The sequence below is a fragment of the Carassius carassius genome, chromosome 10, assembly GCF_963082965.1.
Source record: "Carassius carassius chromosome 10, fCarCar2.1, whole genome shotgun sequence".
NCBI classification, from domain to species: domain Eukaryota; kingdom Metazoa; phylum Chordata; class Actinopteri; order Cypriniformes; family Cyprinidae; genus Carassius; species Carassius carassius.
In genome coordinates this window covers 19,267,439-19,290,635 of record NC_081764.1, presented here as the reverse complement: position 1 = coordinate 19,290,635, position 23,197 = coordinate 19,267,439, and the positions used below count along the sequence as shown (strand labels likewise).

Genomic DNA, 23,197 nt, shown 5'->3' with positions numbered 1-23,197 from the left:
TTTATCTAAATGATTTGCATGGTTTTATATGTTGCTAAATCTGTATCATAAATATTTTTAGACCTGGATCAATTTTCTTTGATGTAACAACCATTGCATTGTTATAACTTTGAGAAGCCAATAACAGTTTTTAAAGTAAATGGGTGCCTTCCATTCCCATCTGTTTCTCCTTTTCACAGTCTGGCAGAAATGATGGGTGCTTCCAAAATACATGGTCACCCTGACAGTAAAAGTGTATAGCTGCCAAGAAACAAGGGGTGGCTCAACTTACCCACTGGCTCAACTTACCCCACTCTCCCCTACTTCCATTGAAGATGTAGGCAGTAGCAGGATCAGAGAGTGAGGGAGTCCACATTCTTATCAAAACATCTACAATGAAGTATGAAATTATTACACAGTGTGCTGTCTTCTCTTAATTTGTATATTTGTAATTTGCTCGTGGCTCACCTGCCAGTGGGTGCTAAACACATTGTTTAATAGGTTATTATTCGTACAACACTAATCCACTGCAACCTAACGGAGTTTGACCACTAGATGGCAGTATTTAATTTCCACTAAACCAAGCTCATCCAAACCGTGTCGCCTATAAACTAAGCAACCCCCGTCACAGTCACATCTTTTGCTATTGTGGATTTACCCTTACATATCTATAGCCTATACAAAGCTTCCTGTCCTGCGCTGGCCTGATCCCTCTGATTGGAAGCACACATAAGTTCCTTCTTTAGAATTACTCACAAACCATTCAATGAGTTCCACTCATCGTGAAGGCTATTTAACAGATAAGCCGACTAATATGTTTAAGTTTTGAGAAAGGAAGAGACAGAGGGTGACAGACAGAAAGACACTCTTTCGTACAAAATGCAAATTTTGACCTCTGGGGAAGCTAAGGGTTGATCTTATGCTGAGTATAAAGGCTGAGTCTGCAATTAGACTAGAGATAAGTCTGAAAAAACAAACAAAAAATACGTCATTTTATCATTTGAATGGCTTAAGAACAATATCAACCAATAAAACAACACAATAAATGGTGTGTACTTAACGAGGACCTTAGTTAACTTTTGAAAATAAAAATAAAAAGAAAGTAAAAACCTTAAATTGTTTTGATTTTGATAATGGAGTGTGGGTACTCTTGTGAATATATCTACATGTTCAGTAATAAAAAAAAAACGTAATTTCTAAGACCAACTAAGGCCATTCATGTCAGCTAAGACGTCTGTCAAAGAACAAAGCCTGTGTGTGTAAGTTAAACCTCCTCCCACTCATGAACACATGTAGCTCATGCCTTCCTCTTTGAGTTCTTCTGTACCTTCTCTCTCTGAGTTCCTGTTTAGTCGCACCAAAGCACGGCAGGCGTGCTGAAGACTACTCCTGTTGTTTCTGCCGTTGTTCAGTCTAGGCTGATAGAACTTGATGCTGAAGGATGTGGTGACATTTCCACCTCTATTCATCTTAAGCGCAGGATTACACTGCAAGGACATCGGTTCCATCTCAGCCCACACATTGATAAGAGGCAAATAAATCATGGGAAGAGGATAAGAACTCCAGGTAAGAGCTGCCTGTGGTGTATTCCTGTATCGTGTTCATTTTAATCTGAGCTCATCTAGCCTAGGTAAAGAATTAAACGCAGAATGACAAGGCCAAGTCTGTGGACATGATGTGCAGGTCGGTCAAAGCAAGCTTGTGATTTGCTTTAGCTAGAATCAGAAACGTTTTGCTTCCTCACATGTTCACATGTGAAGACTCGCAATGCTCCATAAAATCCAGTTTTAAGACAGATGATGTTCATAGCTGAGGATGTCGGGTGGAGACTTTACTATTCACAGATTTTGAGCAGTGAGGCATGCACGATATAGTCGTTCTGAATCTGTAATTTGTTGAATGATATTAATCTTTGAAATACACACAGTTATTTGTCAGCATCGGTGTTCTGTTATTTTACATGGTTAAACGATTTAGAATTTTATACAGTACACAGAAACCTTTTAACAAACAACTGCAAGACATTCACATGGGCTTCCTCTGTGGTGAACGGTCACATGTAAAAACAGTGGCTAAGTCACAGATCTTATCACATCCAAGCAGCAGACTTATAGCAGCCGCTCTAGTTCTCACAAAAAGCCCCTAAAATAATGTGGACTTAACATGACAGAAAATACTTTTCTTCATACATGCACATATAAACATGAGGTCTGCAGATTGTAGTCTGGTTGCAAAATACAGTCGATCCCACAAATACAGCTGATGTTCCTTCTCTGCAGAGTCATATAGTTTGGATTTAGTTAAAGACCCGTTTACTGTCATATATTCGTAATAGTTGATGCATTGGACACATATTTCCAAATAAAGATGGAGTATATGTGCAAATATCTTATACAGGCAGATGAATTTTACTTGCAAATTAGTTTTCTTTTTAATAATGTCTATAATATTCAAATTATATATTTGGTTTCATTTCCACCATAACATAGTGCATAGTTCAAGTTCATATTCACTCTGCAAGAAGTGGCCTTCAGTGTATAGTTGACAGGAGCAAGTGTTATAGAACAGCTCTTAAGCAGAGAGATACTGCACTTCTCCTTTTCATGCACAAACAACATCCGACAGAAACTCTAATAATACGTACATAAGGAAGTTCATTTTTTTAGGCATTCTTGTGTTTGTCTGTTAGCAACTTAAGGGAGATTAATCGTTATGTTTCTGCTTAGTTAAAACCAAGAGATGGTAGGATTGGTTCATTTTAGCAGAAAGATTAAATAGATTTTACATGGACATACTTGTGAATATCTCAGCACAATATAGTACAATCAACCAAACCGTCAGTCAGTCTATAAATAAATAAACAAGCAAGCAACATCACACAGTTGATGCAACTGTAAGTTGTAACTCCTTGTCACAAACTTTCAGCTGAGTGAAATGAGGTTCCTCTCATTTTGAATTCCAGTTGATCTAAAAATCTGCTGGAAGATTGTGCAACTAGAGACTGGAAATGAAACTGGATCAAAGTTTCAGTGGTGATGTTCATCAGTGTGTTTATTTTTGCTTTTGAACACTGTGGTCAGCCCATAAAATGTCACCGGACAAAGAATATTTGTGCTTATATTAATGTATTTCAGTGCACTTCCTAAGTAGCGCTAATGTAGATTCCCAAAAGTCATTTTCAGGCACAGTGATTTTCAGTGTTGGGGGTCATGCATTAAAGTAATGCGAGTTATGTAATCAGATTACTTTTTTTCAAGTAACTAGTAAAGTAATGCATTACTTTTTAATTCACAAGAAAATATCTGAGTTACCTTTTCAAAAAACGTAATGGCAGGTACTTTTTTTCCCATTTATTGACTGACAAGTCTCCTGTCCCCATAATAGGAGAAATTGTGTTGTGTGTACTGTGTGAACATGAAAAACAGATTTAGTATTCATCAAAATGAATTAAAAAGGGAAAATGCAAACTCAGAATATGACACAAACCTGTAATAATTAAATATATTAACGCAAATCTATCTAATCCCATTTTATTAACCAGTGTCTTTGCTGCTGACCTTTGATGATTCAGTTCAAACATACTAATAAGCAAAAATGACTTTAGATAAACTAACAATTGTGCTTCATTTTTTTGTGCTGAGGAGTGTTGAACCTTCTTCTCCTGTGTTCTACTGTACAGACGTGAATTTACTTTTCCTTCAGCCTGAGGTTTATTAATTACACTTTTTGGTGCAAAAGGGCTTTTACATTCACTATAAATAGAACCAAATACAATCAAGCACTGCTCATATTTAAACAGGCCATATTTTGTCAGCCAACTTATCTTTGTTCAGAAATCGTTAGGTTTGAGTCATAATTTGAAGTGAAAGTGGCTCCTTTGTAATCAGAGCGTTGGTTGTGACTGAGATGGAAGGCACACTGTAGCTGTTTTGTATTAAACCTCTTCCTGTTTGTATGACGGCAGGGTTCATATATATTCTATTTAAATTCATATTCCTCATTGTTTTTACCTGTGAGCTCATCACACCTGCATGTCCACCTTTCCAATTATAGAATGTGCTTTATTTATTCTACATATTTATATTCCAATGACACACTCATTTATATGCTAAATACAGCATAGAATCAAATACTTGACATGCTTTTGGCAGCATCATATCAGTTATTGATGGTGAAATGAACTCAGAAAACAGAAATTCAGTTTTAAACACAATGGTTTCAGAACAGCAACATTCGGATATTCAAAATATTTACAGCATTACATCTTTACATGGGCACTTGTAAATTTCACAATATGGGGATATCCATATTTTCACTTGATAAATAGAAATTTTTTTCCACCAAGGAAACAATATATATATATATATATATATATATATATATATATATATATAAATATATATATATATATATATATATATATATATATGATATTTTTTAAGGGGTTAAATAATGTAGAAACATTTTTATTACAAAAAAAAAAAAAAATCATTTACAAATGTAGACCACTAATTAACCAATAATTAAAAGTCCTTAATTGCTGTTCATGCATGATTTTTTTTTATGCATGCAAGCTTATCAGGGTTTCTTGTTTCCTTGGTTTATAGAACACACTTAACCTTCATTTTGTTTTACACAAAATAAGCTGAAATTGAGGTGAGTGTGAAGTTCCCACAGGTACTGTACCATTGGAGGCTAAAAGGAAAGAATAGAGTTCCTCATTTCCGCCTAGACAGGAGAAAATCAGCATCCTGGTTCTGGTAAATATTGCTCTGTGATAGATCCCCTGCATCCTACTGTATCTGTTTAACTGGGCCACTGTGTCAGCAGCAACATTTAAAAAGGAAGCACTTACCATTGAATGTTGTCACTATTGTTCGCCTGCTGTTATTTCCTAAAATGATCACGGCGGGGGGGTTGGCCTTATTGTTATGGGAGGGAGGGATGTGGATGAGAAGACTCTGGGCTCAGAGGAGAAGGCGCATGGGGGATATTGGTCCCATCAATCAGAGACTCCACACAATGAGCTTCGACCCCCTCGCGGTGTGGGAGTCTATAATAGCGGCCGATCGCACCACAACAATGGAGCAACACCTGTTTCCTCGGCAAAGCTCGGGAGCAACCTTCCTGTACAGGGCTGTTGGAAATATGTTCAGGAGAAGGAGCTGAGATGAAACTTCATGCCGGGTCGCAGTGTGAACTTGAATCAGCTGAGATGAAGGGAGCATCTCATCAGACACAGTTAGGATCTGAGGTTTTATACGTCTGGTCTTTGATATGGAATTTAGTGTCCAGTTTTGGAAGTCTGAGGTTTTATACTGTGTGTGGCATTGTGATAAAGTAATGCTATTTTTTTAGAATAAAAATAGTGGGATGCAAATTTTGAATGCAGCATTGCTGACTCAGGATAATGTACTGTAAAGGCCATGGTTGCATTTCACTGATTTTGTTCGTAGTCTGTGCACCTCAAATGCGTCTTTGCTTCACATAGGAAGTTTGCTGGGATTGTGTTTGTGTTGCCCAGATGAAATCATCCTCTCACATAAGAGGATGTGAACACATCCTTTTACGTGTCAACAATGTCACTTCCACATTTTCAGAGGTTGCAAAATGAACAAAAGTCTACAGGCGTCTGACTGACTGACAGCTGCTGGTCACTTTGTTTGCGCCAGTTTATTCCTATATTTTGCCACTCAGACCATTGATGCAGAACTGATGTAGAACAGTGGCTTTAAACCAAGGGCCTAATCTAATTTTCACAGGGGCCGCAGGATGTCTAAAATAGTTTCATTAATGAATTATTATTAATATATTAAATAATATAAAATGTTGAAAACAGATCAATTCAAAGGAAATCATATTTTACCCCACTGCGTTTTAATAGATTTTTTTTTTTTGAATATTGAATATCAATACTCCCAGTTTCTTAGTCTATACAGTTAGGAATATTGTGAAAATGGGGTCTTTGAGTCAAAATAATAATAATAATAATAAGAAAATATGTTGAAGTCATGTTTTTAAATAGGAGCTTTAATAAAGAGTAAAAAAGGCAAACCCACCTTCTCAATCCATGAATACATATATTCAAGTTTTGTGTTGAGACTATTTTAGTGGAGAGTCAAAACTTTTCAAAAATTCATACAAATATGTGACAAGATCACAAGGTATATTTTTTCTCTTTTTCTTTTTTTTTAACCCGAACTGAATTTCAGTGGGTTTGACTGAGGATGGTTCCATGAGGAGTTGTTACGCAGTAAGTTTAACTTAGAAATTAGATAGAGGAATTAACTACCACTGTCTCTGTGTACAAATGCATTCGCCATGGTTTTGCCAAGTTAGACATGTTCCTGGATCAATATCTATTGATGATCCTGGATCAACATTATTGTTAAAAAATATAGACCCAATCCCTACCCCGAAACCTAACCCTACCCATAATTTATTCCTAAAATCAGAGGGAAATGATAACTGATTGACAAGGGTGTAGAAGCACCCCTGATTGTGAGCCTAAAACAGATATTTCCTGAAAAGTTATATCTCAATTCTGATTTGTTGATTGGGATGTTGATCCAGGAACGTGTTGTACTTGGTGAAATCACGCTCGCTGTACAAATATAAAGGATTTAAAGCAAAGTTAAGATATAAATAAAGAGTCAACATTTCACTTCTGGGTTGTAATTTCATTTGCACCTGGCACCTGTTGCCACCTGGTGCCACTTTCTATTAAATTAGTTTTGTCGATATAATATCAACAAAGTTTTCAACAGTTTTGCAATACTGATCAGATTTTTTGTTCGCCTTTATAATGGAAACAGCAGTCATAAGATCAGTGATGAATTAGTTCCTTCCAGGCAACCTGGCAAGGCCATAATAGAGCTCCATAAAGTCATTAAGGCTAATATCAGGCTGTTTCCACTACTTTGCTTGCAGGCCTATTGTTGTGCTTAAAACAAGTGACCAGCATAACACTTTAAGGATAACCTTATAGAGTTAATCAGAGTGAGGCCATTATTATTACTCCTTTAGGTGTAATTTTTGGCAACTTGCTGTATTTGGTTTGAGTTTTCCTTTGTGTTTTTAACTTGCTCAATGACTGACAGAACCAATGTGGGTTTTGTAGACTTTATAGTTACGTCAGAAAATCCCCCTTAGTGACCACAGTGAAATATACAAAATTAAAATAAAAAAGAAGAAGAAGAAAAATCTTGTGGTGGATAATGATTGGATTAGGAGTTACATTGACAAACCTAGCATGGATATCCCCTCTGTTTTATTAGATCAGAAAAAGCTCCTGACATCAGATAAACAATCAGCTTAATATTTTCAACACTGTTCTGCTTTTTATAAATTGAAATATTGAAAGATATGCCAAATAATTATCTGACCATATACTTATGGAGTTATCAAAACTTACATTGAAATCTTATTATTATTAATATTAACATGTATTTATTTATTTATTTTCGGAAAAGCTTCAATCGAATCATCAACTCACAAAACACATTTTAAATAAAAAAACAATTAATAAAACACTTTGAATTGATATGGTATATCTTGGCGTTGCTTGTTTCATGATGAAATCTACGTGGACCTATTAATTCCCCGTTAAAATAGTTTGTAGAAGCAACAGATCGTATGTGTTTATGTTTATGCTAATTCGCTTGATGACGCATGATGGTCAATGGGCCGCGCGCTCGGCGTGTTAATGCAACGTGATGTTTGGTGAGTGATGAGTCTTGTATATAAGTTGTTTACAAGAAGCTCTGTCAAGCAAAAAGCTTAACTTTAGTGTATAATCTATACTATTGGTCGCTTGAGTTTTGGGTTTAATGACTCAGACTTAATATCTCTGTGTGTGTTTGTTTCATGGTTTTGGGGATTTTTGTTTTGATATTGGGGAAGTTTTGAGAGAGACACTAACAACATAATACAGCGTCTAATAGAGCTCGGGCGTAGACGTCATGGAATGGTGCATTGTGGGTAACGGCGGCCATTTTAGAGGCAACGCAAAGCCGGTTTGTAATAAGATAATAGCCGGTCTCCAGAAAAAGTTATAGAACGTGACAAAAAAAGTTGCCTATACCTATACGGACAAACTTAATAATGAAGCCAAACAACGCTACTTAAAAAAAAGAGGTTGTAGGCGGAATCGATCCCTATGAACAGATGAAAGTTTACCAAGCCTCAGTTTCCCTGATAATTTCTCCTACTGGGTCTGTGGAGTGAGCGCTTACACCTCCGATCAATTAAAAAATTTAAGTCACTGGAGGCTCACCTGCAGTTCACAAATGGATCTGCAAATTAAACGTGGAGAAAACAATCGTTCTCACTAAGGAAATGTTAACATTAACCAAGCATCAGTGGTGACACACACACACTTCTCAGATTCTGCGAGCTATGAAGCTTGTCTGCGGGTTTGTTACACTTCAGGAGTAATTACTCACCTGTCATACGGGCAAAAATCCACTGTTTTCATCCGGTAGTTCTGTAATCTGGTATATTGACGAACATTCACCTCAGACACAACACACCGTTTACCAAAACAAGACGCTTAACTTCCTATTTTGAAGTTCGTTCCAGTTTTTTTATTTATTTATTTTTAAACAAGTTGTTCAAATTTGTAAATACAGTCAGCACAAAAATATCAAAAAGCAAATTAAGTTCAGGATTGGGTCAAAAGAAATTTTTTTAACAAAAAATACAGACACTAAACTGACTCCCTTACTGGCCAAAAACTAGAGAAAACGTAATGTGTGTGTGTGTGAGAGAGAAAGAGAGAGAGAGAGAGAGAAAGAAAGAGAGAGAGAGAGACCATACACAACATGTCTCATCATAACTATGTATTATAATATTATCGAAGGTGATGGTTTTCCTCCGTACAGCGGCGATCCAAGCCATCTGATGCCTCTTGGTGATTTCAGACACCTTGTGTTTTTTTTTCCAAGTAGGAAAATGATGAAAACTAATATGATTCACGAGGCATTTGCCCTGTCGATCATGAGACCGATTACAGCAGTTCACAATACAGCAATACTGAACCATTTTCCCAAAAATAATCCAAATTAATGACCAAATGACCAACATTACCTAATGCGTACTATACAGTACATCTATTTCCGTACCACGATTCCCACAATGCATTGCAACGTGACGCAACGATCCCGATCTCTATATGAGCCACACATTACATTCAGCTTGATTTACTGATATAATAACCTAAAGACCTTAATTTGAAGGGGGAAAAAAATAACAAGTGGTCCACAAACTGCATATATATATATATATATATATATATATATATATATATATATATATATATATATATATATATATATATATATATATGCAGTTTTATATATATTTCATTTAAAACTGGGGAGACAAAAACGACGCGTTAAAGTTATTTACACAGAAAAACAATGGAAAAACAGCGCAATGCAAAAATGTGTTTTAAAAGTGGCTTAATATTTTTAATTATTCTATCTATATCTCTTTCACAGCTGCACTTTATAAACTGCTAATATCAGCCAAACTTTTAGCAGAACTAGTATTTAAAACTTAGTTACTTTGGTCAGTGACTCACTGTAACGTCCTTTTAGTATTATTATTATTATTATTGTTTTTTTTTTTTTTTTTTTTTTTTTTTTTTTGCTGTTTGGAATTACAACTTATATAATATATGCGCATCTTTATTATTGCTATTTGGATTTACAACTTATATAATGTATGCACATCTTTATCATTGCTATTTGGATTTACAACTTATATAATGTATGCACATCTTTATCATTGCTATTTGGATTTACAACTTATATAATGTATGCACATTTATGCATTCTATCTATGATGTTTGTTCCATTATCCTTGATCTCAGCGTTGCATATTGTTACTCTATGTCTGTTCTGTTTTTGTTAAATGTGAGCCAAAATCATCACAATTAAAAGAACCAAAGACTTAAACTACCTTCAGTCTGTGTGCATTGAATTTATTTAATACACGAGTTTCACAATTTGAGTTGAATTACTGAAATGAACTTTTCCACGACATCCTCATTGATTGAGATGCACCTGTATGTGGTGGTGTTTGTTGCTAGGTGGCAGGTGCCATACAGTACATCTAGCAGTAAAGGTCAGGAACTTGAAATGTTATCAGGAAGAAAAACAAACAGTTAGCAGCTGTGGCATCCCCTTAATAATCCCTAAACCAGATAGTTCTCTTGAAATTCTCTGACACGAGGCAGAACATTTTCCTAAACCTCAATATCATTTACAGACATGCAAAGGATGCTGTATGTTTACTTCCCTGAAGAGAGACTAGCATTTGTTTGTCTGTGTAGATAACATTACCTGGAATTTTATTGACACATTATGGGACTTCATTCAGGTTACACCAACTGTGTTATTAGATAGAGGGTGACTGAAACCACGCATAGCAACATAGGTTAACATTTTTCTTGACTGATTGGATTTTAAATATGAACAAGCAGTTCTGTCATCTTATGTAATAGTTTTTAAGTGTCATATTTACAGATCATATGAAAGAGGCATTGTGTATTAGTATCTTTTATTTTTAACCCACTGTTTCAGTAACAGGTAGAATTTTACAGCTTCCTTTATATGAATTTAGTTCTTTTGTTTCACAGTTACAATCAAGATGCAGCACACCTCGTGCACAGAGGACCGGATCCAGCACGCTCTGGAGAGATGCCTGGATGGACTCCGGCCGTCAGAAATCCTGTCACAATCCTGGAATGGTAAGGCCCCCCACTGACCTCTACTGCCGATGGAACGCTTTTGTTTGGCATTGCTGGTTTTCGTTTCAATTTTCTACTTTTGTTTTGTACAATTTGTACGTGTGTTTTTCCTTTATCATTTTTCTCATTGGTTTTCAATTGACCTAATGCTGCAGACAGGGAAATTTGCCTCTGAAATGGGCTTCTCAGTGTTAATTCACACAAGTAATTATACTGTATGCATGATACACTTATGGGTCAGTGATGCAACACTCTTTGTTTTTGTATGCATCCATTAATTTATTCATGCTCAGTAATAACAATATGCAGAAATAACACAAAACAGGAAATAACATTAAAAAGAGGATTCCTGCAGACCCTCATGACTGTGTTGCAAGGTCAGAATCTCTTAAAACAACAATACAAACAGTACATATGCACAAATTCAGGTTTTAAACAAAAAATGGAAAGGTCATATATAGAATCTTTATCACTGTAGTTGTGTATTTGCTTTAGTTATTTTTATGAATCAGGGCACTGACAAACAAAAGATCACACTCTGATGAGCATTAGAATGTTGCTTGTGTACAGAGCGTGACACTGTTGATAGATGCAGAGAGAAGGTGTTATTTTCAAAGAGTGTTCGAAAGGAAATGTATTGTTTGACACCTTCAATTAGGCAGGAAGTTAAGATGTCCTTCGAGTAAAGCAGTTGTTATCGACCACTGCATATCATTTTAGTAGTAAAGCTGCAGTTTGCCTTAAATATCCAGTTCAGCGTCATTCTAAATTTGTGTAGTTTTGAGGTTACACACAGTTCTGTCACCTAACCAGTGTGATCTGCTTTTAAATTATACACTACAGTATGTTCTTTCTCAAAATTCTAACCAGATCTGCACAACATGGTTTAAAGCAGGGAACCCTTTGACATCTACACATCAGGGATTTCAGGGGAATACTCAAGCTATCGTGTATTTAAGCAGCCCTTTCATGTCTGATGTGTGTGTTCAGATTAATTCCCGCCATTAATGTCTGTTTGACTCATTTGGTGTTATTGGGGTTGTGCAGTGGTTACATGCATATCATAGGCCGGGGATTTGTTTACTAGATATCATGTTTATTTGAGGTATAAGGCACGTACATTTGTCCCAGTTTCGCAATTAGGGTTCTAATGCTGGTATGTTTATGCATGTTCGTGCAGCTGGCTGGTGTATGAACCGCTGGAGTCTAGAAGAGCTGGTTAAGAGGGACCCAGAAAATTTTCTAATTCTGCTTCAGCAAATTCTCAGAAAAGCCAGGGAGGTGAGTACGCATATAGACATACCGCTAATTAAACATAAAGCTAAACCCACAGCTTAGAAGTGATACTTTTGTGATCAATGCCCTCTGTGTTGAGCTCACTCTGCCCCCTTGTGGGCTTTGCAGGCTATGACAGATTAGATTGCATCTGTTCTATGCTAAGGTTTTTGGTTATTGGTTTTGTACATAATTAAATTAAGTTCAGCAAAAACGTATTTTAATGTATTTTAGGGTTTATCTTCTATTATGTATTTTAAGTTTGTCTGTTGGTAAGTGGTAATGCTGTATATCTTTCTCTGCTTCTTTTAGGTTCAGCAGGAGTGTCGGTATGAGCTTGTGGCCCCCTTGGCTCTCATGTTTGAGTCCACACTTCTGCAGGTACATTTTCATGGACACTGGGTTGATTATTCAAGAACAATTTTACCAAAGCTTTGATAATCAGAAACTAATAATCGTGTATCTAATTTTACTGATCTAATATTGAGGACAGGGAAAGTGTATTTACTATTTGTGTGCACCTATTAGCAAATATTGAATGCTCTTCAGTGTTAATTCTCACAAATAATTCTTCTTTTTGCAAGAATTCTGATCAAATTGAAATTAAATTGTGTGAAATTTTCGTCTTCATTTTTGTTATTCAAATAGGGAAATAAAAGTGGTAGGGTTTTGAAAAAAGTAAAACATTAAAACCTTACTTAAGATAGGAGAAGAAATATATATATCTATATATTTTATGTGTTTATACAATTCTATAAAAATGTATGTAAATACGAAAATTTTATATATTTTATGTATTTACAATATTTCCAATCTACAGCTTTATTTTGTAGTACATTATAGAAATTCATGCACATTTTCAGATTTTCATTTCAATTTGAAAAGCATCATTCAGTGGACTTTTAAACCCCACAAAAATAGCTTTAAGCCTCTCAGTTTGAGACTTATCTCGTTCACCCAGAAGCTAATGTTAATGAAATCACAAATGTGTCTGTTTTCTCTTTGCAGATGCCTCTTTGTCCATCTGAAGGAGAGATTCTGACAGAAGCTTGTGAAGTGTTTCATGACTTTCTAGCATGGCCTGAACCCTACTGTAGTGTGTGTCGTAACCTGCTCTCTACTTTACATCAAGAGCTTAGAGCTCCAGGTACAGTAGCACATTCCCATCAATAAACACAGGATAAACTTTCATCAGTCACCATCATGCAGCTTAGACCCTTAATAACGAACAGCTTGTTAACCTGAGCCCCAATCTACTTATTCATAGCATTAAACAGAAAAGTACTGTGGCATACTTCTTCTCAGTGGTTTCAAGAAGCATTGCAGCTGTTTTTCAAAAGAAGTGCTGCTCTTGTTTATCAGTTTTAAGAGCATGAGTAGTACCTTAAGGATTACTTAACTTCCACTCTAACTTCAGTGCTTTCACTAAGATTTTTGTTTTGTTACATAATGTTGCAATCTGATGAAATAATGTTCTCGTGTGCATTTGCTTGTGTCAGGTATTTCGTACCACAGGTTGGTAAGAGAGGAACAAGGCCTTGCCACCTCCAGTCAGCGTTCTAAGATCATGTGAGTGTGTTTCCACAGAAGCAGGAGGAAATCCTGTTGTGTCAGTTATTGCTCAGCCCTTTGTGATCGCAGTTTTCACCTCTCGCTTCCTTTGTCAGTTCTTGGATATTCAGAATTTACCTTATGAGATTACTTGGCATCATAGGTTGGGTCCAGTCAAATTTATTGCAAATAAAATTGTTTGCTTGTAATTTATTTGTCGTATGAACACAATCTTTAGCCTAGTGTTTAATTAACCTATTCATGTTTAATTATAAGGAATTGTTTAATTTTAGACAATATTTCAAAATAAATTCCTATTAATAATAGGTGTAAATAAGAAATAATAATAACAAATGTTTCTAGAGCACCAAATCAGCAAAATATTATGATTTCTGAAGGATCATGTAATACTGAGTAACTCAAAATTCAGTTTTGCCATCACAGGAATAAATGTCATTTTATTATATGAAACGGTCATTTTAAATTCTAATAATATCTTCCAGTATTACAATTTTGCTGTCCTTTTGCATTGGTGAGCATTCTTTCAAAAACATTTGAATCTCATTGACCCCAAACTATTAAAATGATAATGTAAAAGCAGGGATCTTCAGCTCCAGTCCTGGACGTCCTGTCTCAGCCAAGTTTAGCTTTAACCCTAACCAAAGACATTCATAACAAATGTAAACTTCACAAGTAAAGTGTTTTATCTGTGTTGCTGCTACACCACAGTGATGTTGTCTGTTGTTTTCTCTGTTGCAGTACGGTGTTGTTAATGAACCCGGCTGAGGTGCCTGCTGAGTTCCTGTCTGTGGCGGAGCAGCTCAGTGGAGCAGAGGTCTCACAGAGAGAGAGTAGCATTACACTCATTAAACACAGCTTCCAGGCAGTGCTCAGAACTAAATACCCACTACAGACCATCAGCAGTGCTCTACAGGTACACCACACTGTTCCACGACGCCTGAGATGATGTTTCCTGCTTTAATGTGCTCCAAAAAACTTGCCTTGATACAGAGCATTTGTGCGTCATACTGAGTTTGTGTGGATGTGTGGTTGTATCACTTTGTGGGTGTCAGGAAGTGTGTGATCTGATTGGTGGGAGTGGGGTGATAACGGGATGTGAGACCAAAATGACTCATACGTGGGTTGATGGGTGGCTAATGGGGAAGAAATAGATTAATTTGAGTGGGAGTAATGAAGAGGGGTTGAGGTTGTTATAATAGTTTTGCTTGCAAATGGTAAAATTTGTTGTAATTATGTGAGATTACTTGGAATCAGTGGTAGCTTCATTTGAAACACTGATAAACATTGAATTCTGACTTTGAATGACTTGCAAAAACTGAAGAGGTTACAATACGTGACTAAGTTGGTTCCTTTTCAGTGCCTTAGTGATGATGAGTTGGCACAGATCCTGTCCACAGTGAGTGATCTTCTAGAGTCTGCAGCAGTCATGACGGATATAGCTAAAGCTCAAGAACATGCCAAGGGTGGTCTGGAGGCGCTGCGAGAAAAACTTGGCATACCAGCCTCCAATGGCAAGACTTCAGATGGTATAGCCTCACTTCCTACTTATAGCCCAACTCACATTCATATTTTTTAAAATTCCATTTCACTTTCTAAATCAGTGGTTCTCAACCAAGGGACAGGACCCTCAAAGGGGTATTAGCAAACTTCCAGGTGGCTCCATTTAGAATAATAATGATTGAAATGCTTAAAAAATGGCTGAATATTTTTGACTTTATTTTTATTACAAAAGGAGTACCAGAGGTACATATCAGATTAGATAGGGCCTTCAAATTTTGTCTTGGACAAACGGTGCTTCATGGAGACCAAAATGACCATCAGTGTCATTCTTATAGTAAAATTAACAATTACTACATTATACCATCAATTACTGTTCACAAGCAATCAGTGATATGAAAAAGAATACGTTAATACATACACACAAGGAATATAAAGCATTATAGACTATATGGCTGACATTTTTTTTTTTTGTAGAATAGGGCATGTTCACAAATCAAGGTCTATATTGAAACAATTTACAGATTCTGATGGGGAAGAGCTTGACTGGCCTGCACAATGCTCTAGTTCATTCACCACCTGTTAAATTAATTTGAAACCTCAGGTATAAACCAGGCTCCATCACTAATCACCAGACCTCACTTATATTTTGTTGACTAAAAGGGATCAAATCCCTGTAGCCATGTTTCCCAGAAGAATGAAAGCTATTATAAACCGATTAAAGCCAATGGCTTTGAAATATTTAGTTGTCAACAACCTTTTGGCCATGTGAATTGGTGGTCTATGTCTTATAGAGTTTCATGGTTGTTGCTTGGTGACATACTACACTGTTTGTCTGGGCAGCAGTAGTACATAATACCTGGCACCAAGTCCTAGAAACTTAACAAAGATGGATGGCCGACATGAAGCAATAAAGCTAAAGGCATGATTTTTCCTCTTGGGAAACAGTGGTGTGTTGGGTTTGGAGTAAGCTAGTGATTAATGACAAAGACTTTGTTGTGTTTGTGCCATTAGGGGTTCTTCAGATGCTCGGCCTCCCAGCAGCCAAGTGCTACACCTTCCATTGGGACAAGGATAATTTTGGTAAGACTCTGATTCCAAGCCAGTCCCATTTCTTTTCTGCCATGGGCTTATTCAAACATTTGTTTGGCTATTTTGGAATTATAAACATTCGAAGATTGCTTTCCATTTAATGGAAAATGTCATGAGGGGGTTTCATGAGTTGGAAGTTAATCCTCCAGCTAACAATAACACTCTCACGAGTCACGATTTCCATCTTGTGTTTTTTTTTTTTGTTATTTGCTAGATGTTCTAAACGACCTTCTAGAAATGGAGTCTGAATTGACCTTATCTCAAACATCTGAGGGTATGGAGGAGGATGATGTTGACAACGTTGATGTGGAAGATGATGAATATGATGACATGGAGGAAGGGTTTGTATTAAACGGTTGCACTGACTATCGGGCCTCAACCTTTTCCACTGTCTCCTCGCTTTCCACGGCCTCCAAAGACTCCATGTTCTCCACTCTGTCAGTCACTTCCTCCGAATACTCTCCCCTCTCCACACTCTCATCCTCATCTCAAGCTTCAGGCACCGACAGTGACTTCTGTGAGGACGCAGAGGAGGACAGTCTGAGCACAGCGTCTGTGCCCAAGTCCAAAACAAGTGCACGACTTTCCAAGCGCCTCTCACGACTCTTCAAACCTCGCGGCAACTCTCTATGTCGAGCTAAAAGCCTGGGCAGCCCTGAGGCTAAAGAATTAGTTATAGCTGTCCGCTCGAAGAGATCCAATTCTCTGCCACAGCAAGTGCGACTGCGGAGCTCTGAGATAGGGTTCCCAGTGCCCCCCCTGTCACAGCTGCAGTATGTTTGCTATAGAAGAAGACCCATTCTGAGTACTGACGATGTGGAAGGGCCTCCAGGGGCCACAATTCTCAGAGTGGTGGTGTTTGGTGCAGATCATGTGGCAGGAAGAGTTGCCCGTGCCTATGGCAACCTAAGAAAAAGAGAAGGAGACTGTCCACACCTGACCAAGGCTTTCAGGATGAAGTTTTTCTTTGTGCCTGTAAGAAGGGATACAACTCCAGCCAATTTCTCCACAAGGAACTCTGGTTCTTCTCTGCAATTGTCAGTGAGTCCACTGAAGTCAGCCGTCTCTAACACTGTGAGTGAAATCACAACACTTGAGCCTAAAGTATACTTCAGTTTTTGCTGGTATTCTCTAGTGCCTGAACATAAATGTCGTCACCAGCACTGTACATGCATAGCTCAGTTTGGCTGCATTGTTTAATTGAATTTCAAACCAGTTAAATCAAATCCATGTATCCCAGCCTGGCAAAACTGGATAGAAGGGGGGTTTTAGTGTGGTTTTGGGCAAAATCTTTAAATTAAGACAACCTAATGGATGCGGATTCTTGCTGCTGGTCTGAGCTAACTTTAGATCTCTAATATAGACCTACATTACTTACACACACTTTGAAGTCAAAACAAAGATGATTTTGTTCTCATTGATTGTTATTCCAGACGTTCTTGAAATACTTATGTAATATTTTGATGCAGAAACATTGGTATTAATTTGTCAACAGGATCTCAGTGTGAATGGGACGGAGGACAGCACTAATGATATAGCTAATCTCCTGGGAATGCTGGATCCCTGGTATGAGCGTAACACTCTGAGCCTGCTGGAGCTTCCGGTTAATGTGGTGTGCCAGGTGATTCTTTCATATCCACACACAGACTCATTCACATGAACAGAGAGTGCATACATACAGTATCTAAACAATCAGTACGAAGAACAGTAAATCTTTTGTTATATGGCAAGCTTTTGACACATGTGGCATACATGCACACACTAAAAAACAAAATCCATAAAATCACTCATTTGAGGAACTTGCTTGTGTGAAAGTGTTTTTCACACCATGGCCAAAAAAATGTCCTTATCAAATTACATATGTACAAATGTTCTGTCCATAACAGCAAACATCCAGGATTGAGTCGGACTTGTCTGAAGGTGCTGGTGAGGGGCGTTTACCGATATTTGCTGACCTGGTGCTCTATTACTGTCGTCATGCCGCCCGCCCTGCCCTCATTCAGCTCTATCAAGCAGAGGTGAATCAAAAATAAAACATGCCATTTCCTCAATCTGTGGCAGTTTCAGTCATCGACTTTAAAACTGTACCAGAAAAGTTACATAGACTTTTGAGTTATAAATGTATTATTTCTTACAGCGTGTCAGGCAATATATGGGGCTCCTTTCTCCAATGTGCTGTGGATTGTGTTTAAAAAGTGTCCTTTCATTCAGATTTGTTAGTTTCCCTGCAAAAAAAAAAAAAAACAGATGTCTGAATTATTTCAGAGCTCTGTGAAATTTACACAAATTTGTAGATGTTGCTTGGTGTTAACTAATGATTCCAGTGTTTCATTCATCTTTTCTGCACTGTTTTGTAACTTGTCTTGCATCTTATACTGCCATGATGCAATCCAGTGGTTTCATAAAAGTTGTAATCTTACTCTTGGCTGTAGTTGACACTAGCTGGAGGAGAGAGACGGACTGAAGTGTTTATTCACTCTCTGGAGCTCGGACACACAGCTGGTACAAGAGCCATCAAGGCCATGGGTGAGTACAGACAAACACCAGCTCATCAGATCAAATTAGTTTTGTCTTTGAATGGTCTTTTCACATCATCTCATGTGGGGTGGGTTGGGGGAGTATATTGAAGCAATCACAAGTATAATTTTCCTTTCTTGTGTGTGTGTGTGTGTGTGTGTGTGTACATATATAAGGAAGAAGGAACATTTCAGATCCTGTTCTGTATTGTGTTGTATTGTTATGGTGACTCGCTTGTTTTCTGAAAAACAAAAAAAATCAAATCTGTTCTTATTTTTCAGGTGCTGCCAGTAAGCGATTTGGCATTGATGGAGACCGTGAAGCTGTTCCTTTATCACTTGAAGTTACTTACAACCAAGTAAGATGAACCATTCCAGTGTATTGATGAATTATTGATGGCACAAGCATGCATTTCTCATTCATCCCCTCTCATTTTTTTAATTTACCTGAAGATACGTATCAGTGGCAGAAGTCAGAAGACGAGGACAGAGAAGTCCTGCACCTCTATAAACCTGCTAAAGGCCTGCAGGACTCTTGAGGAACTAGGTAGAAAAGAACTTTGATCCTATTATAGACAGCACTCATTTAGATTAGGGCTGTCAACTGTTTAAATTTAAATGTAATAAATTGCATGTTTTTTTTAATAACAAAACAAGAAGATGGCATTAAATTTACAATCAACATATTCAACATTAGCTTTTTTAACAGGGACTTAACACCATAAACATATTTGCACACGCTCAAAAGAATAAATATAGAACCTTCTCAACTCAAAAGAACCATGTGAATGTTCTTAATGTGAAAAAATTATCGCAGGGGTATTAACAAAATATTATAATCAATCTTTTCTCGTTTAGATTCTAAAATGGAGTGCCTTCATTTGACAATGACAGAAGTGCTGAAGAGACAAAACTCTAAATCAAAGAAAGGCTACAATCAGGTGAGCAGGAAGGAAGTATGGGAGTAAACTGAGATGCGGTTTAAAGAGCCCAACACAAACTTAGCGCAAACACCTACAGGTACTCTCATGTGGTTTCTGCAGCAATGTGTAGCAGTCGACAAACAACACATTTTTTTACCAAGAGCAAACATTTTGGTTTTATTTACCTGTTTCTGTACCAGTTTACTTGATACGGCTCATGTTTTTACACTTTGGTGTCAGTCGTACTTTCATTTTTACAGTGTCCGTGGTTGCTCTTCGGTTCAGTTACACCACACACTGACTGTACTTCATCTTGTTTTGTATAGTTTGAACAGAAAAAATACTGTTGGTTACAAATTTGTTAAACAGATGTTTGAAATAAATGGAGAATAGAGAAAATCCTGAATTTCATATGGAAATATGCATATGTCTTGTGACAAGAACGATTTAAAAGATGATAACATTGTTAATATAATTGCTTAGATTAAGCCCAAATGTTTCTGAATATGAAAGTCATTTGAGTGATTCAAGTTGCAGTATTTTTCAGAAACTATAAAACTGTTGTTTGTATTCCAGCAACTGACCACCACACAGGTAAAGGTGGATAAGGTTCAGGTTAGTGGAACTTGCAGCACCACCTTCGCAGTTTGTCTGGACCAAGATGAGAAGAAAATTTTACAGAGTGTGACCAGGTATGGGTTTTTTTTTCTTTTATAATTTTTTTTTTGGGGGGGGGGGTTATGTTTATATTTTGCAAAAAAGGAAATATATTTATTTCTTGCCTAGCAGTGGTTGACAGACAAGTCAGACGGGTTTTTACACCTGTTCTGTGTCAGTTGAACCCATGACCTTGGCACTGGTAGAACCATGCTCTACCAGATGACTGACAAGAACATATAAAATCGCATTCACTTTTACTGGAGTAATACATCAATACATTTGTGTGCTTTGTTTACCACTGCTGTCCAGTGTAAATTCATTATTTTTCAGTTATATATCTAACATTTATTCAGCAAGGATACATTAAATTGATCAAAAGTGACCGTGCATTTAAAAAACAATGTGTGCATTTAACACATTGTTATAATTATTTGAAATAAATGCTGTTTCTTTTGAACTTTCTATTCAAATTTACTGAAAAAGTTTAAATCACTATTTCCACAAAAATATTAAGCAATATTAAACTGTTTTTCAACTTTGATAAGAAACATTCCTTGTGCACCAAATGAGCGAATGATTTCTGAAGGATCACGTGACACTGAAGGCTGTTGAAAATTCAGCTTCGCCATTTTAATTGACATTTAAAAAATCCATTAAAATAGTAAACCATTATTTTATATTTTAATATTTCACATTGTTGCTGTTTTTACTATGAAATAAATACAGCCTTTGTGAACACAATATTTTTTTTAAGTACTTTTTAATTTTGTGTTTTAACGTGGAATATTCCTTGCATTAAGCCAGCAAAACAAAAACAAAAAAAGAGGAACAAAATCATGAAATGTCGTCATCATGCTTTCCTGTGAGATGTAAATGAGACTGAAATTTACTCAGTGACCACTGCTGTTTGTCACAAAGAAAAAAAAAAGGTCAATTCTGTCATAGAGTTGTCAAAGAGACAATGAAAATATTTGTTCTAAAAGTACAGTTGTGTAGCCAACAACTGGTCATTTTTTTTTTCAATGCATCTGCCATTGGCAGTTACTATTAGGATGTAAACTCCACTGAATACACTGACTTGAACAACCCAAAACCTTTTCTCTTTGCAGGTGTGAGGTATCAGTTTGCTATAAACCGGATAGTTTGACTGACTGGACGAAAGGAAGGGCGTTCTCCTCTCAGACTCAGCCTCTGCAGTCAACCTTCTGCTCTCTGCTTTGTCTCCCTGTTGCCACTTTCAGTGGACCTCAGCCCTGAACCTAGAGACTATGCTTGACCCTAGGAGTCCAGCCTAATAGACGTTCATCTACATAGTTTACCACTTCCTCTTGTAAACAACAACTCTGCATATCGACTCGCAAAAAAAAGCTAAGATACACTTTTGGGTTAAAGTGCTCTTTTATTATGCTTGTGAGCATCATATGTATGTACAGTGGGTGTTGTTTGCTTCAAATTTCTGAGATAAGGATAACTGGCTGTTTAGCCTGAGGTACATCCTGCTGAATATAATTCAGTGGACAAGCTGAGACAATCCTTGTGGACTTATGACCAACATCTAAATCAGGTTATGAATCAAAACCTGAGTCATCCTTAATTAAAGGTTTGGAACTTTGAGAGGGATGTTATTACTGGATTGATCTGGAACTGAGCTTTTCCTGGCTTTTATACAACCAGCAAAATACTCTTGTTAATGAACATATTAACCACCATTTAAATAAGCACTGTGGACGATGTAAAAATATGTTTGTATGTATGACATAATTATTTTATGTAGCTATAATCGAAATTCTCAGGATATATATATGTGTCTCACACACACACACACACACACACATTCCTTTACAAAGTGGTGCCTCAGATTTTAGTCCTTAAAATCTAATGTATTCTGTGATTTTTTTTTGTATATATTTGTATATCCTCTCTGAGGTGAAATGTTTGCTGTATTGTGACTTTAAAACAGTCTGAAACCTGTCTGCTTTTAATACCTCTTATTGTAGTTTGGTCTGTTTGCCAGCAGAGGTCCTTATAAACTAGTTATTGAGTTTTATCTTGTGGCTGCTGGAGGCTGAACAGTGGTGAATAAAATAAACACCTACATCACTGGCAGAAAAAACCCCAAACAGTTCAGAAAATGTGCCATAATACTGGCACAGTTTGCACGTGCAACAAACTGAATCTTTTCTTTTCATTTCTTTCTTTCTTTCTAACATGTTTATATCTGTCCTCTAGAATGATCTGAGTTACTGTCGAAACAATCGTTTTCTCCTCTGGTTGTTTTTGAAACACTTTAATGTTGTATATAATTTAAAATGATTAAGAAACAGGAGTACAATGTACATATTTATGTGTTTTTATTAAAAAAAATTATATTTTGAGCAAGTTGAGGGATTTTACTCTTTCTCAGGGCAGATTGTTTTTAAATAATATTTGTTAAACTTTGTAAATACATTCTATTTGTGATAATACTACATTTTGTTTTGTGACAACTTGATGGAAGGAATGTTGTGGGTACAGACTAATGACCAGTGCTACTGAAATGTACTGTACACTGTTATGCAAAATGTCTTTTTTTAACATTTTTGTCATCCTGGCATCCCAGAGAACTAAAGCGGTACTTTCCATCTGGCTTGTATTAATAAAGTGCATTCAGTGGCTTTATGTTTGTACACTGTAACTTGTCAAATTAAAATATATATTAAATAAAAACACTTTCAAATTAAATTACTACTTACAAGCCAGTGTGTATATATGGTTACTTAATGGCTAACAATAATATTTTTGGCAAGTTTCAAAAGTATGCCCTAGTCACCAACTTATTTTAACACATTTCATGGAGGTTATTTTTTAATGAGACAATAATTGCTTTTAGCATAAACTTTAAATGCTTACTTTTGGTTTTTCCACTACAGTGGAAACTATAGTTCTGCATT

At 36.6% G+C, this 23,197-nt stretch overlaps 1 protein-coding gene across 3 annotated transcripts; it reads left to right on the top strand.

The window, feature by feature from the left end:
* Positions 1–1,313: 1,313 nt before the first annotated feature.
* On the top strand, positions 1,314–22,988 carry LOC132151935 (phosphoinositide 3-kinase regulatory subunit 5-like). 3 transcript variants are annotated; one of them, XM_059560490.1, is made up of 18 exons: positions 1,314–1,545; positions 10,622–10,732; positions 11,913–12,013; positions 12,320–12,388; positions 13,016–13,154; positions 13,507–13,576; positions 14,318–14,492; positions 14,937–15,105; positions 16,091–16,159; positions 16,383–17,242; positions 17,664–17,789; positions 18,055–18,186; positions 18,601–18,694; positions 18,967–19,043; positions 19,138–19,231; positions 19,543–19,625; positions 20,184–20,299; positions 21,377–22,988. In XM_059560490.1, exons 2-18 carry the CDS (start codon positions 10,633–10,635, stop codon positions 21,522–21,524), a joined length of 2,622 nt encoding a protein of 873 aa, XP_059416473.1. In that variant the 5' UTR covers positions 1,314–1,545; positions 10,622–10,632; the 3' UTR covers positions 21,525–22,988. The 3 variants fall into 3 exon arrangements, with proteins under 3 accessions (XP_059416473.1, XP_059416471.1, XP_059416474.1); XM_059560488.1 differs by lacking the exon at positions 1,314–1,545 and adding an exon at positions 7,580–7,701; XM_059560491.1 differs by lacking the exon at positions 1,314–1,545 and adding an exon at positions 10,159–10,391.
* Positions 22,989–23,197: the final 209 nt, after the last annotated feature.